The sequence below is a fragment of the Limulus polyphemus genome, unplaced genomic scaffold (assembly GCF_000517525.1).
Source record: "Limulus polyphemus unplaced genomic scaffold, Limulus_polyphemus-2.1.2 Scaffold116, whole genome shotgun sequence".
Taxonomy (NCBI): domain Eukaryota; kingdom Metazoa; phylum Arthropoda; class Merostomata; order Xiphosura; family Limulidae; genus Limulus; species Limulus polyphemus.
Genome location: NW_013665726.1, coordinates 197,720 through 212,707, shown reverse-complemented (window position 1 = coordinate 212,707; position 14,988 = coordinate 197,720). Strand labels below are relative to the sequence as shown.

Genomic DNA, 14,988 nt, shown 5'->3' with positions numbered 1-14,988 from the left:
CATTGATAATTGCATCTACAGGAAATACTTCATAAAATCTACTGTGTGATGTAATGTTGTGATGATGGCTCATTTTTAAACTAAAATTCAATAAAATTCTTTTTCTCATGGATGGTGAACATTATTGAATGTCAAGTATGAGTACATTGTTGTAGAACTGATAGACGATTCCAGAAAACGCCGCTGGAACTAGCAGTTATACCTGGCAGATAATACAAGACTAGTGTCTAACGAGAGTAAATGATGTAAAATCTTCCCCATACCTCAGTGAGTACTGCTTTTGTCTTCCTTATTGTAACTTTACTGTTGTTTTCTATGTTGGCGAAGATTGAGATACTTTCTCCCGGTACGTAGCCTCCCCTGTCTAAACGAACCCTACACGTGACAGGACCGGACGAGAAACAGCTGAGTCCGAGAGTGTCTTCAATTTCACAGTGGAAAGGTTGCTGTAAGATGGAATAATAATTAGGATAAGCAGTAAAAAAAAAAACTGCTAACTTGGAACATGCATCTAGATATATACAAGACAAAAGATAGCTACGAAATTAAAAACTAGGTTTTCTTTTGTTTGCATTAAAAGTAGTTCCATTTTTTCTCGTAGCAGTTGAAAAAGCTCGTATAATTTTTAAATTCAAGGAACAGGATCAGGCGAAAGTAACTTTTCGAAGTTAAAATTGTCAGGCACAGCACTTGTAATTATATTATTATTATTATTTCAAAATTATGACTTGAGAAACATAAAAAGGCATTTAATTATGTTATTGCGCGTGTATTATGTGTATAGTTACATTAAATATTTCGACGAATCATAAAAGTTAAGACACACTTCAAAAACGTCTTATGTCAGTAATAGTTTCTCTATTTTGAAGGAAGAGACACCTACCATGAGAAGAGAAGGCTCCAAGTTCAAATCTATGGGGTTCATGACGATGAACACTTGTTGGTTTTTGTGAACAACGCCAGAAGATTCTTTAAGTGCCACTTTACAATAGTACTGCACCCAGCCATGTTTTCCTAAAAACGTTGAAGGTAATCCTAATGGAAGTCCTAGTTTAAATGGAAAGGACTGAACACCTGGCGGCAAAACAATCTCACGATTGTTACCTAAAAAATCAAAATATAAAGTACACTTGTAAGTCGAGGTTTAACAACACTTTTCAATGATACTGGGAGTCTCCCAAGCTGTAAAACACTCGATAATGGCAATTAGTTACTATAATAAGTCTATAACTCAACTTTAGCAGTTATTTTTAAGCATCGTAGAATAATAGATTGAATGCGGCAGCCATGTTTTTCTTGGCTCATCCCTGCATACTAAACATTACAATGCTTGGTGATATCAAAGTTTGTGTTTCCCTTTTCTCTACAACTGCTTCAAAAATAAGCTTGCTTTTCTCAAATAACACGTAGCCTATTCACTCGAACAATTTTTATAGTCTTTATGTTGACAGATATTCGTATATTTAATGAAATTCTAAATTCTAAAAATAAATGTGGGAAAAAGATTGTTGTTGTTTGAAGTTAAGCACAAAGCAACACAATGGGCTATCTGTGCTCTGCCCACCATGGGTATGGAAACCCGGTTTCTAGCGTTGTAAGTCCGCAGACATAGCGCTATGCCACTGGAGGCATGTGGGAAAAAGAATATATCTTATTAGCTAAATGTCGCAGATAAAATGTGTTTAGTTAAACATTATATAATAAATAACACTGTCGCTTTCCCTAACCTGTGAGCTACTGACCAGAGGGGGAACGGCTAGCCAATACCACCCACCATCCACGATGATGGATTGACTGTTACTCTTATTACGCACCTACAGCTTAAAGTGTCTGTAATATTTTGTTGTAAACATTCAAACCAGGCTTGCAAGCTCCTATATACGGAGTTCTATATTAAAATTTCACTAACAATAAATTTTCATTGTCTGAATCACGTAAAAGGTACAGCTTTTACATATATAACAACACACACACATAGACATGTATATATATATATAACAACGAATCTTTAAAACTAACTTTTAAACTCAACTTTCTTTCATATAGAAATATTACAAAAATAAGAGTGTGAAAAACAATAACTACACCAGATCACCGATTGTTTTGCAACAATTTTTGGTTAACTTTATTAACGGATAACCCTTAGAAATATTTACATTTGGTGTTAATTTATTTTATGGTAACGCGAGTTATCTTATTTGATGGAGGCCCGGCATGGCCAGGTGGTTAGGGCGCTCGACTCGCAATCTGAGGGTCGCGGGTTTGAATCCCCGTCACACCAAACATGCTCACCTCTTCAGCCGTGAGGGTATTATAAGTGACGGTCAATCCCAATATTCGTTGCTAAAAAGAGTAGCCCAAGAGCTGGCGGTGGGTGGTGATGACTAGCTGCCTTCCTTCACTGCTAAATTAGGAACGGCTAGCCCTCGTGTAGCTTTGCGCGAAATTTAAAAAAAAACTATAAACAATCAAGTTTTTATTTGAAACTAGTCGATTAAGTCAGAATTGTTTAAAATACTCCTGACAATTGATTACAACGATTACAATGCAGTTAGTCATTTTAAGAACACCTCTGGTTTTCAGAATCACAGCGATACCCAGCATTCTGTAATTTACACCTCTTTAAAAAATAATAAACAAGCGAACGAGACTAGTCACGCCTGAGCTTTTCACACATCGTACGTCATCTTACTGTGAATTATTAGAATAAAGACGCCCTCTCCTTTAGTAGAACTTGCAGTTTTAAGTGACATAAAACATTTATAAACATATTACAACAATAGAATGGAAAATTCAACGTACCACTCCAATAAAAGTTAAGCCAATATAAAATGCTATATGCCTGAACATGAACGGGTTTTTACTAAAGAGATTATTGAAGAATTGCAAACAAAACGTGACCTACTTATCAACGCATTTCTGCCATTACTCTGTGTGCAAATATTTTCCATTAACGACGTCATGTTCAAACGAAGATCTAAATTATTCTGAATACGTAAAATGAATTATTCTTTTAACCTCGAGTTTATATACCATAAACTTTTTGATCTAACAGAAATATAATAAAATAACTTTTAACCAAATACAGGATTTACAAAACTCTCCTCGTTTTGAAGATAAGGCGACTTTGGTGACGTTCCTATCTGGTTCTTTCATGATGTTTCGGGTCCTTTGCGCATTATTTTATTACCCGTTTCCCTATCTGGTTGTGGTGCTCAAATTTCGAATCCCTGTCACCGAACATGCTCGCCTTGTCAGCCGTAGGGGGCGTTATATAATGACGGTCAATCCCACTATTTGTTGGTAAAAGAGCAAGTAGCCTAAGAGTTGGCGGTATGTGGTGCTGGCTAGATGCCTTCCCTCTAGCCTATCTAGAGACGGCTAACAGAAATAGCCCTCGAGTGGCTTTGCGTGAAATTCAAAAACAAACAGACAACCCTGTCTGGTTCTTTGACAACATTTCGGATTCTATGTCGAGCTGCCAGAATCGAAACCCAGAATGAAGACCGAGTGTTTTGAAAGAATATATTCAAGACGCTCTTGATCTAACAGATATATAACGAAACAACTTTAACCAAGTACGGAATTCACAAATCTTCAAAAAAGACAATTACTTCACCTTTATGAAAGAAGCATGAACGGTTCGACATTAAATCATTATTCAGGTGTTAAAGTATTCAAATTATAATAAACCTTTCCCCTGGTCTTATAATATTCAACATTGTTTTCAATTCATTATTTTGTTTAATAACAAGGGCCGCTCTGAACTGAATGCCTGATAATCGGACAACCTTTTTAAAATTAGAATAGAAAGATCACGATAAAAACGTAAATAATTTTCAAATATACAGTTTTGTCGGACTGTATGATAATGGTGAATAAAGTCTAGTTCTATAGGATAGCTCCAGCAAGCGTGAAAGTTGTACGTATTAGAAATATGAAACGCTTTCAAGACTCTCCAAGCAGCTTCTTTGTACTTTAGTGGCTTTTTTGTTTGTTTGTTTTAAATTTCGCGCAAGGCTACACGAGGGCTATCTGCGCTAGCCCTCCCTAATTTAGCGGTGTAAGACTAGAGGGAAGGCAGCTATTCATCACCACCCACCGCCAACTCTTGGGCTACTCTTTTACCAACGAATGATGGGATTGACCGTCACATTATAACGGCCTCACGACTGAAAGGGTGAGCACGTTTGGTGTGACGGGGATTCGAACCCGCGACCCTCAGATTGCGAGTTGAGCGCTCTAACCACCTGGCCATGCCGGGCCATTTTTAAACAGAACTGATAGACTATCTTCCAGAATTGACTGACAGATTTCGTACATATCTGCACTGTATTTACGTCCTTATATAATTTACGATACACATTTACCAATCTCCACTTTTAGATGTCTTGGTAATCAAAGTATCATAGCATACATAGTAGTTTACTTCTTGCGATCTATATGTGTTGAACATTCCAGTATCCCCCCCCCTCTCCCTCTCAGTGGGTCAGCGGTAACTTTACGGATTTATAACGCTAAAATCTGGGATTCGATTTCCTGTGGTTGTAGCTTTGCACTAACACAAAACATGAAACATTTCAGTGAAGAAATTTATCAAAGTGTTTAAAACTTTCCAAATGTTTTCCTGACGGTTCTTTTAAGAATATCATGATGCTAATTGCATAATCAGAATACTTACAGTAAGCTTAACGAACATCTATAATTGAATAAATAATTAACTTAATATTTATCAAGACTTCCAATAAAAAGCAAACTGTTTAGATCAGGAATAAAAGATAGCTTATAATTTAATGACGCTGATTCTATATATATTTAGAACTGACTAGTAGAATAGACAGCAAATGAAAATTTATAATAATAAGGATGCATTGATCCAGTCGCTATATACAGGATTTAAGAATTAATTAAAATTAAATCCAATAATATCTCATATATGTTTGATCAACATAGAGGATTTAAGTTAGTCTCAAATCCACGTACTAAGAAAAACTATACAATATTTCTCAAAAGTGAAAAATCAATAATAATAATATTATTATTATTCAATGTTAGCCAATAGCCGATTAATTTCTCTCACCACAGGTCTGGATTTTAATTCATAACTTAAAAAAAACTCAATGTTAGCCCTATATGTGTAATAATAAATGTATGGTCTAAGGATATAGACAACCCTGCTTCTTAGTAGAGTATTTCAACTTTCACTATGGGGAAATGCAATGATAGAGATAGCTGTTAAACAAATAAAATATTAAAACTTTTACACAACATTCAAGATTAATATGTTTGAATCTTACGTTATTAGTACATAGCATAACGGTAGATCAATTTGTTTTATGACTAATTATGCAGATTTATCCGGCTAATATTTCGTAAACATTTCAATAGAAACACTTATTGTTGTCTAATATTAATAAACACATTTCTATGCAAAGATACACAAGTCGTTCCTAATTTTGAAGTAAGAATTTAAAGGATAAATATCCTAGTTAACAATACCCCACCGCCAACTTTGGGGGTAGATTTATATAACCGAATAGTGAGATTTGACTGTTACTCTTATAGCGCACCCATGGCTTCAAAGTGTGGAGAGCGGCGCGCATTTGTGCGGCAACGGAAGCGAATCCATGCCATCGAATTCACGATCCAGGCGCACTAAATACTAGGCCTTGACCAGCCTAATATTAATTTCTTAAAGTAATTACTTTCTGTTTCCACTCACAGAAGTTTAATCAAAAATACTCAGTTTTTGGTTAGCTATTATTGAGTCCTTAATTACGTTCTGTTCGAACTTACATTTCTCTAGGTTGAGTTATGTACTAAAAGTTCCCAATCATTTTTTGTTACTATTAGTGAACCATTTTTAGGTAGGACAGGGTTGTTATTTACCAAGATAAAATGAAGTTTGCGTTTTATTGAATAAATTCAATTTTATTGGTAACAGATGATAAGAGCTTCATTTTATCTGCATGAATCAGAACTCTGATCAATATTAATTTAGCTTTCAGATAGTTTTCAGTTCTTTGTCATTGGTGCTTTAAAGCAGGCTAGTGATTAAAATATAATTTTCAAAAAGTGTAATAATAATTAACGCTAGTGGTATCGCAACAGCTCACTAATATTTTATTACGGGCTTTCATTGTCATTTGGGTTCTTTGACGATATTTAGCTTTTTGAATCAGTATTTCTTCATTTGCCTTTTCTTAATTCTTTCATGATGTTTCAGGTTTTTATCCACTATGTCTTTACTTGTTTTCCTACTTGGTTCTTTCAAGATGTTTTGGGCCCTTTGCTAAGCACTTCTTTACCTTTTTATCTATCTTGTTCTTTGATGATGTCCCTATCTGGTTCTTTCATGATGTTTCAGGTTTTTATCCACTATGTCTTTATTTGTTTTTCTATTTGGTTCCTTCAAGATGTTTTGGGCCCTTTGCTAAGCGCTTCTTTACCTTTTTATCTATCTTGTTCTTTGATGATGTCCCTATCTGGTTCTTTCATGATGTCTTGGACCATTTGCTCATTATCTTTTTAACTGTTCCCTATCTTTTTCTTTTACAGCTTTCAGTTTCCATGCTGTATGGTTAGAATCGAAACTCAGAATGAAGGCTGAATGTTTTGAAAGAATATATTTAAGACGTTCTGTATCAATTTGCTACCATCGCTGTCCACATTGAAAGAACATTCTTCCTTGCTCATTACTGTTAAAATTGTGGTTTGGACAAATTGACAAAAGAAAAAATTAAACACTGCATGATATATAATAACAAATTGTAGTTTAAACTGATAAGAAACATTTTCACAATTTTGACTCACCTGATTTGGGTTGTCCTTCTCCCAAAAGTCTCATACGAAAATCTATGTAATTTTCTTTATCGCTAAAGTCCGAACGCCCTCTCTTGGACAATTGCACAACTCCTTCTCCCAAGATGTGAAAAAAAAGTCCTGGAGAATGTGGTGAAAGAGAATGAACTGGTTGAAATATATAAACAACATGGTAGACGAAGATAAAACGTAATATTTTTTAAATACTATTAAAGCATTTTACTTTAAAACCTAATGTATATAACATAGCTTTAGATAATATGTGATAACAAGGAAATAAAGTATGGTAAAATCAATGGAGGTAAAGGAATATGATCGAACAAATTCATTAAACTTAGAAATAATATCCTAGGCCTAAAATGTGGGATTAGATCACATGAACTGTAAATGTTCTCTTCCGCATTCCTCTGAATTCGTCCACTTCAAATTAAAAATCACAGGCATTTAAAGTCACAACTTTGGGGGATTATACTATATTTATAAATTGCTTAACTTTTTAGTTAAATTCACTTTCTCATTTCTATAAAGCGCCACCTTGTGATCATATCTACACATGCGTAAGAGGACAAAGTTTAGTAATTTCTAAATGTCTTGTCACAGTTCTAATCTACACCCCCTATGAACACAAAAATACGGTAAAAATTATTTTAACAAGAAAGTGTCGCTTTGGCTTTCAGAAACGTCGAAAGGCGTTTCTTGTAACAAGAATAAAACGAAATAAAGTAAGTAAGGGTAAAGGTTAAGAGTTACACATTAACTAAATACGGGTCATTACGTAATTTCAAAGAAAAGTGCATTTTGGCAAAATGACAAGTTTCTAATTCATACACACACACACATGCACACACGCACATATATGTATATACCAGGCTATTATATGTACGTCTGAAAAACTCGGGTCGCTTTTAGCAGGTTAACGATGTTTTTTATTGCAAATACTCGATTTTTGTAAAAACTTCTGTCACAAAAATCACTCGTGAATTTTAGGCTTAAAACATAAAGTGTAGCAATAAATAAAAACCCTATAACCTGAGCGCTTTCGAAAGGTGGACCTTTCTTCTTCGGGGGCAAAATGTAAAACTGATCGTAGGTTTAGAAAATTAAAAAACAGTACCAAACAAAAACATGCGAAACATAACGTTTCCCTTGCTGAACCAAGTGGATAATTCAGTTCATATTTCTTTGATTACTACTATGCCCACAAGTTACAATTTTTTTCCTGTATTTTGCAAAAGCCTACAGAGAATCAAACTGTTATCTGTCATAACTGTTAGTGTAATTGACTAACTGAGATATGACTAGGATAAAGAGAGTAAGATTATTTATATGTTGTTGTATATAATTTATGTTTAATAATGCAATATGATATTGTTATTCGCACTAGTAGTAGACATATTCATAGGTATAACAGGATCCTTGTGGTTTTGACGTTAGGAATTGTGACAGGACAAAATGTAAGTATCGCTCCAGTAGAGAATAAGGTGGGTATGATATTTATTGAAGGTAATTTTATATTATCCAGAGATAAATGAATACTGTTGAGGACATACCGTTTCCGCAGTATGTTCAGATGTTAATCCGTTTACAAGAAGAAGTAGTAGCATTCGAGAAATAATTTGACGTTGATACTCGCGTTATCTTTTATCCAGAAAGTTCGGAAAATATGACGTCATATCATATGGCATATCAGAGAATAGATATTTTTAAAAATTTTAAGAATATTAGATAAAAGACTAATTGAAAATTGCAAGACACTAGTTAATCAATATCACGATTAGATAGGTGATCTATTATCAGAACTAAACGATATTAAAGATATCGTTTCTATATCCGATCGTAATCGACAGAAACGTGGTTGAATTAATGAAGGCGGAAGTATCCTAAAATTCTTATTTGGCACCGCAATCATGAACGACTTAACAGAATTAAATAAAAAGGTTGACCAGCAACGACAAATTTCCAAGGAAATGATCCACTTTATAGACGAACAGGTGATTATTATGAATTCTTTGAATCAAACATTGGAATTCCATGATCAGGAAATAAGAAAGTTATCCTGAGTACTAGTGGATATCACTAACGCATTAATACATGTTAGGTTAGAACAAGGCAGGAGCTGAAATGCTCGTCTTAATTGCCAAGGCTCTAACCAGTCTACAACAGTTAACTTTTACTGTGGGAAGTAGTAGGATAGAGTTAGTTATATTATTACAGACATTGTATGTAGCTGCAGATAGGAAGTTAAGCTCTTATTTTCTACACCCATAGTAAACTAGAAAAAATACTAGACGACATCGAAAGAAGATTACCCCCACATTTACAGTTTGTACATGTATTATACATGGGCTGATGTAAAAACAGTTGCAATAAGAGATACACTGCACATTAGCCTTAAATAATTCACTAGCATTTACTACAGAAAGTGAAAAACCATATACAACTGTTTCTAATGATCAACACGCATATCTAGAGCTAACAGAGAAAGATATACTAAAATATGCAGAAGGACCTATTAGGGTACGAGATCCTAATTCTGGGATATATTCGATACCTATAGTAACTTGAAACTAAGTGATACCAAAAATAAAATAAAAGAGTGAGTATTCCTTGTAACGAATTTGTTATTATATATTTATTTTAATATCAACGTTTGTTTAGATTAAATTTATATTTAGAAAAATACATAGCCTATACTGTTAAATATGTATTGCGAAACTCCCGCTTATTTTCCAAAGTTATAGAAGATGCTCGAGAGTAAGAATCAACAATATGTGTGTGTACGTAAACATTTGTCTTAGCGTCAGTATTGTCGCGTAAAACTGAAATTTCTAGAAAGCCTCCACACGCCTGTAAATGTAACCAATACGACGCGCCAAAAAAAAAAGTGTGTCTATTATTAGTTTGCTATAATCAGTGTGCTATAAACTTTGGAAACTATAACTGTGATTTTTGTAACGCTTATAAATCGGAAAACTTCAGATATTTGACCAGGAGCATTTACAAAGTTCGAACATTACAAATCATTCAACTTCACTGGATTCACATTGGACATTAGTACTTTTATGAAAACATTGCCTAACATCACCGGTAGGAAATTTCGGCGTGTGTGGCTGGTGAATAACGAAGGGCAAAGCTAGCTAACTTCCCGTTAAGCAAATCGTACCTAAATCAACTCTTAATTAACTTGCTCATCGTAAATCCTCGATAAGGTATCGAAGAAGTTCCAGATTAGAAAGAAGACTTTATATTGCTTGTAAGTTTATGAAACTTTTGTATATAAATCATTGTTTGTAATAACTATTTGTAATAACTGTTATTGTAAAGTGTATTATTGTTTGTATATTAAGACATATTTGTATAAAAGAAAAACTGTGTGTATTAATCTTTTTGGCAAATATCATAAACTGACTATATCGGCTTTTACTTAACTGCTAAATCCGAAATACAATTAAACTACTAAATTTAAATCATCAGTTAACTCGGTTTCAGACCATTTGAAATTGTAATACGTAACACCCTAAACCATTTTAAGTCTTTAAAACTAAAACACAAGGAACGTGGCTATTTAACGTTAGAAGTGAACTAACTTAATTGGTAATATGCCCCAAAACTATGTGTATCAATTTGATTACCAGACAAAAGTAACTAAATTAAGGGAGAGTGGATATATAAAGTTAGCTAGGAATTGTTCAGCACGTGGGCAAGGAATAACTTTACCCTCCTGTTCTACAAGTAAACTAAGTGTACTGCTGCCCCATTAAACTTAGAGATTCCTGATTTACAATAATTATTAACTGAAGAAGAATCACAATTAAAAAAAATATAATAGAATTCAGAAATTAACGAATTAAAAAGCATATTATCAGAAATACAACATTTACCCCTAAACGATCAAGATTAACAATTAGGGATTTCAACAGCGCATAGAACACTTGCGATCTACATCAGAAAAAAAAAGATTAAATAAAAGAAATTTTATTTTATAACGTTTAGTATGGAGAAAGCACCAGATCGAAAATGTTATAAGAGGGCGTGGGCAGTAAATAGTGAACTGCAATACCAGATATCAAAGATGCAAGCCTGCGGCCCATAACGGGAGTAAACTAAAAGCAACATTCCAGTTGTGACCTCAGAGGGTAAGAATTCACAGCTTGCAGACGTGGTATGTTGAGAAAACTCCAATAGTTAGATAAAATGCACGACGAAATGAACCAATGTCACTAAAAAAAAAGCAGTTAACAGAACAGCAACAAAGGACAATGGGGGAGATACTCCTAGTGAAGAGTCTGGAGTTACATAGATTGTCTATATATGCCCTAAGTTAATTGTCTTGGATGATTTCACCAAAGATATAAGATGAGGGACAGAAATATATTCTGTAAGGACCAATAGTAAAGTGGAATTTGGTTACAGTCTGATGGAATAGTCCACTTGTTACTGGAAGATCCCACTTGTATCAAACGACTTAAAATAATTACTTTTAAAAGGATATCTGCTAAACTTCTTGAACAATCCAAAAAACACTAAAAATTGCATATATAATTCCGTGTTTCTGATTCTAAACGGCGCTTCTCCAACTTGATCGACTTCTCTGCTCTTACCAAGTTGCTTAGAGGACATGATCCAACTCCAGAAGAAGATGGTAGTAATCCAGAATCTACAAGAAGTTCGCTGCACAATCTCTTTGCAAGTTTGCTATTTTTGATCTAGTCTAACAGTGTTTCACTTAAGATTCAATAATGTATAAAGACGGAAAAGTGAAGAACATTAACTGTACTAAAGAAATAGTAGATTTCAAAATGCTTGATGTGGGATTACTTAAGGATGTCCGGGAAGAATTGTTAATAGTTATACAAATTATTACCGAGAGAATTTCTTGTGTTAACTTCATTGATAACTTAACTAATGTTGTATCTTTCTTATTGGATGTAATATAAGGGCTCATTAATGAACACCTAGACTTTCAAAATGAAGAACTCAGTGATTTAGAAGTAGTGTTATTAGACAACTTTGAGAGTTTCGATATAAATGAACTGTTTAACAGTGTATGAATAAAGTTATTTGATATGTAATTAGTTGTTTCTGTGCGAGTTCTTTATTCCACACTAAACATCCTCGAGTTGGTGGCTTGTGTGCTGTATTCGCGACAGCCCGATCCAAAATCCAAATGAAAAATTTTAAATGAACGTTTTAAAACAACAACAATTAAACTTATTTTCAATCTCAGCAGTCATTTGAAGGACAAGAAAAAAAATAGAGGACTGGCCAGTAAGTGAAATATACTTCCCAATAAATATTCACTGTGAATATTCACTGTTTATTCGTTCATTTGTGTTTCTTCCTTTGCTTTTCGAGTTTGATTCAGTCTTTATTTAAACCTTTCAAAATATGCGTTTCGCAGATACTTTGAAACTTTTCTGCTGGAATCAGTGAACCCGAATAACACAAGCATATGATAAAAATAATTATTGCCCTGTTATTTTGGAACAAGACAACAATAATGAAGCTAAATAATAACCTATTTTGTTTGCTTCATAGTTTCCAGCAAAACTACACAAGGTCTCTTTGCCTTTATTTGTGAACTAACAGATTGGAAAAAAGGTAGATAGTCAACAGCATCCACCGCCAACTCTTAGGGTACTCTATTTGTGTTTGATCGTCAGTCTTACAACACATTCACTGCCCCAAGTCCGGGCATATTTTTGCAGCAATATGTCGTGAACCACGAATCCATGGATTCAAAGTCCAGGCACGCTAACCAATGGGCCACACGCTAACTAAATCATAATCTATCAGTTTCTTTCAAATAAAAGACGAATAACAATTACTGTGTTTTTGGCACACTTTTTTGTGTAAAATGTGTTTACATAATTGAACTGAAATATCCAGTGTCAGATTGTTCACCTTTGTCCTATTTATTTTTAGCCGTTCAACCCTTTTACGTTCAGGATTCTTTCTAAATTAGTTACATTTCGAATTTTTCTTAATAATAAAAATATTAAATAAATACGAGTTTTTATACTATTGAAAGACTGTTAAAATGTTAAAAAGAAATGAAGCACTGACTAGCTTGCAGATCTTTATTACTATTAATTACACGTTAACATAAAGTATTAAAGTTTGGATATTTTGCTTTTTTCAACACAAGAATCAAAGTTACATGAATAAATAAATTTATTCTTATTTTTGGTAATGATTTAGTTATATTTTTGATAATGTCTTTTCATTTGTCATATTCATGCATTTATAAAATATTGAGAGACACCATCAGCTTCCCAGTGGCACAGCGGCATTTCTGAGGACTTACAACGCTAAAAACCGGGTTTCGATATCCGTGGTGGGCAGAGCACAGATAGCCCATTGTTTAGCTTCGGGCTTAATCACAAACAAACAAAGACACCATCAACTGATCCTTAATTAACATTTAGTTAATTCTGCAGTAAATCTGCCTCATCTGATATATTTTATATCATGAAGATTCTTTAAATTCTGATACAGCAACGAATCATAAGTTTAAAACCAAAAATTTTACAAAATATTCATAATAACCTGACACCTCTCGGCTTGCAGGATTTTTTTTTATAAAAAAAGTATTAAGATGCATCTGATTTTTACAGACTTTATTTTCATTAAAATACTGTATTCAGAAATAATTTTGTTCTCCAATTGTCTGTCGAAGAAGGAATTTTCAGAACATAAAAAAGATTGCATCAGCGAAATATTTTTTAAATATTGTGGAAGGCATAATTACTGGTGATATTGACACAAGCGGTTTATTCGGGATTACCTAAGGGTGGGTCCAAATCAGATGGTCACATCTACTTGGCTTTGGAGCTTACAAACGCTAAAGGTGCGTTATCAAGTAGAGATTTCAGAGGGGGTACTGAAAGAAATATTACAAGAAATGTAAAAGAAAAATTCACCAACTTCATTTATTCAAAGAAAGATTAACTTTAAAAAGTGCATTTTAATGGAACTTTGATCGGGAAATCTCAAAATCTGAGACCTCTATATGAGAAAAAAACTGTATCCTGTTGTCAAATAAAAAATATAAAAAAGGCGGCGAGGTGGTGCTCCCGGGCAACAATGAAATTCTTCTCTGGATACACTACTGTTATATTAACTTGAAGATAAAGTAAATTTTCTTCTTTTTTTACTTTTTTATTTGATCTGCTCTGGAGATGCACTACTTATATATAATATTTGTTTTTCTCCAAAACCCCATGTGTGATTACTGAAAACAGTAATCAAATATAAATTCTGACTAATATATGTGTAATAGTTAAACAGCTAAGACATTGCTTTACTTTTATGTAGCATGCTTTCATATTCTTATAGGTTATCCCACAGATCCAAGCAACTTACAATAATGCATAATAACGCCAAATGTGAACAAGATTACGAAGCGAGGAAGTAGAAAAATGTAAGAGACTATCAAGTTTACTCGTGAGAGAGGAAATTCCATTCAGTGAGAGACAAATACTGTCAGGTTTTCAAATAAAGCTCAGACTCCACTGAGTGACACACGAGGGCTGTTGTGGTATGACAGCAGCGTATCAACGAAAATTGAGGACTACAGTGTTTTCGTGTGAAGTAAAGATTCCAATCTGTGAGAGACGATGACTGTCGTGTTTTCAAGTCAGAGATGACTCTCCAATCAGTGAGATACAATGATTATCGGGTTTTCAAGTGAGAGATGATATTCTGACTCAGCGAAAGACTGGAATTATCAGGTTTTCAAGTGAAAGGTGATACCCTAATTCAGTGAGAGATAAGTACTATCGGGTTTTTCAAGTGAGAAATGATACTCTGATTCAGCAAGAGACGAAGACTATTGGGTTTCAAACTCAAGACTTAGTTCAACGAGAGATGAGGATTATCGGATTTTCAAGTGAGAGATGCTAATCCGATTTAGCGAGAGACGAAGACTATTGGGTTTTCACGTTACAGATGATACTCTGATTTAGCGAGAGACGAAGACTATTGGGTTTTCACGTTACAGATGATACTCTGATTTAACGAGAGACGAGGACTATTAGGTTTTCAAGTGAGAGATGGTACTCCGATTTAGCGAGAGACGAGGACTATTGGATTTAAGTGAGAGATGATACTCCGATTTAGCGAGAGACGAGGACTATTGGGTTTTCAAATTAGGTCCAGCTTCCT

General features: G+C 34.0%; 1 protein-coding gene across 2 annotated transcripts in view; it reads right to left on the bottom strand.

Annotated features, from left to right (window-relative positions):
- LOC106471885 (arrestin domain-containing protein 17-like) overlaps window positions 1–14,988 on the bottom strand; it is a 40,051-nt gene that overhangs the window by 14,197 nt on the left and 10,866 nt on the right. For both annotated transcript variants that reach the window (XR_002613537.1, XM_013932514.2), the window contains exons 2-4: window positions 6,814–6,942; window positions 884–1,104; window positions 264–446 (exon numbers count right to left, since the gene is read on the bottom strand). Coding sequence is in view for 1 of the 2 variants with exons in the window: in XM_013932514.2 (XP_013787968.1) it covers window positions 264–446; window positions 884–1,104; window positions 6,814–6,942 (533 nt within the window). In the remaining variant the exon portion in view is untranslated. The remainder of the gene's footprint in view (window positions 1–263; window positions 447–883; window positions 1,105–6,813; window positions 6,943–14,988) is intronic.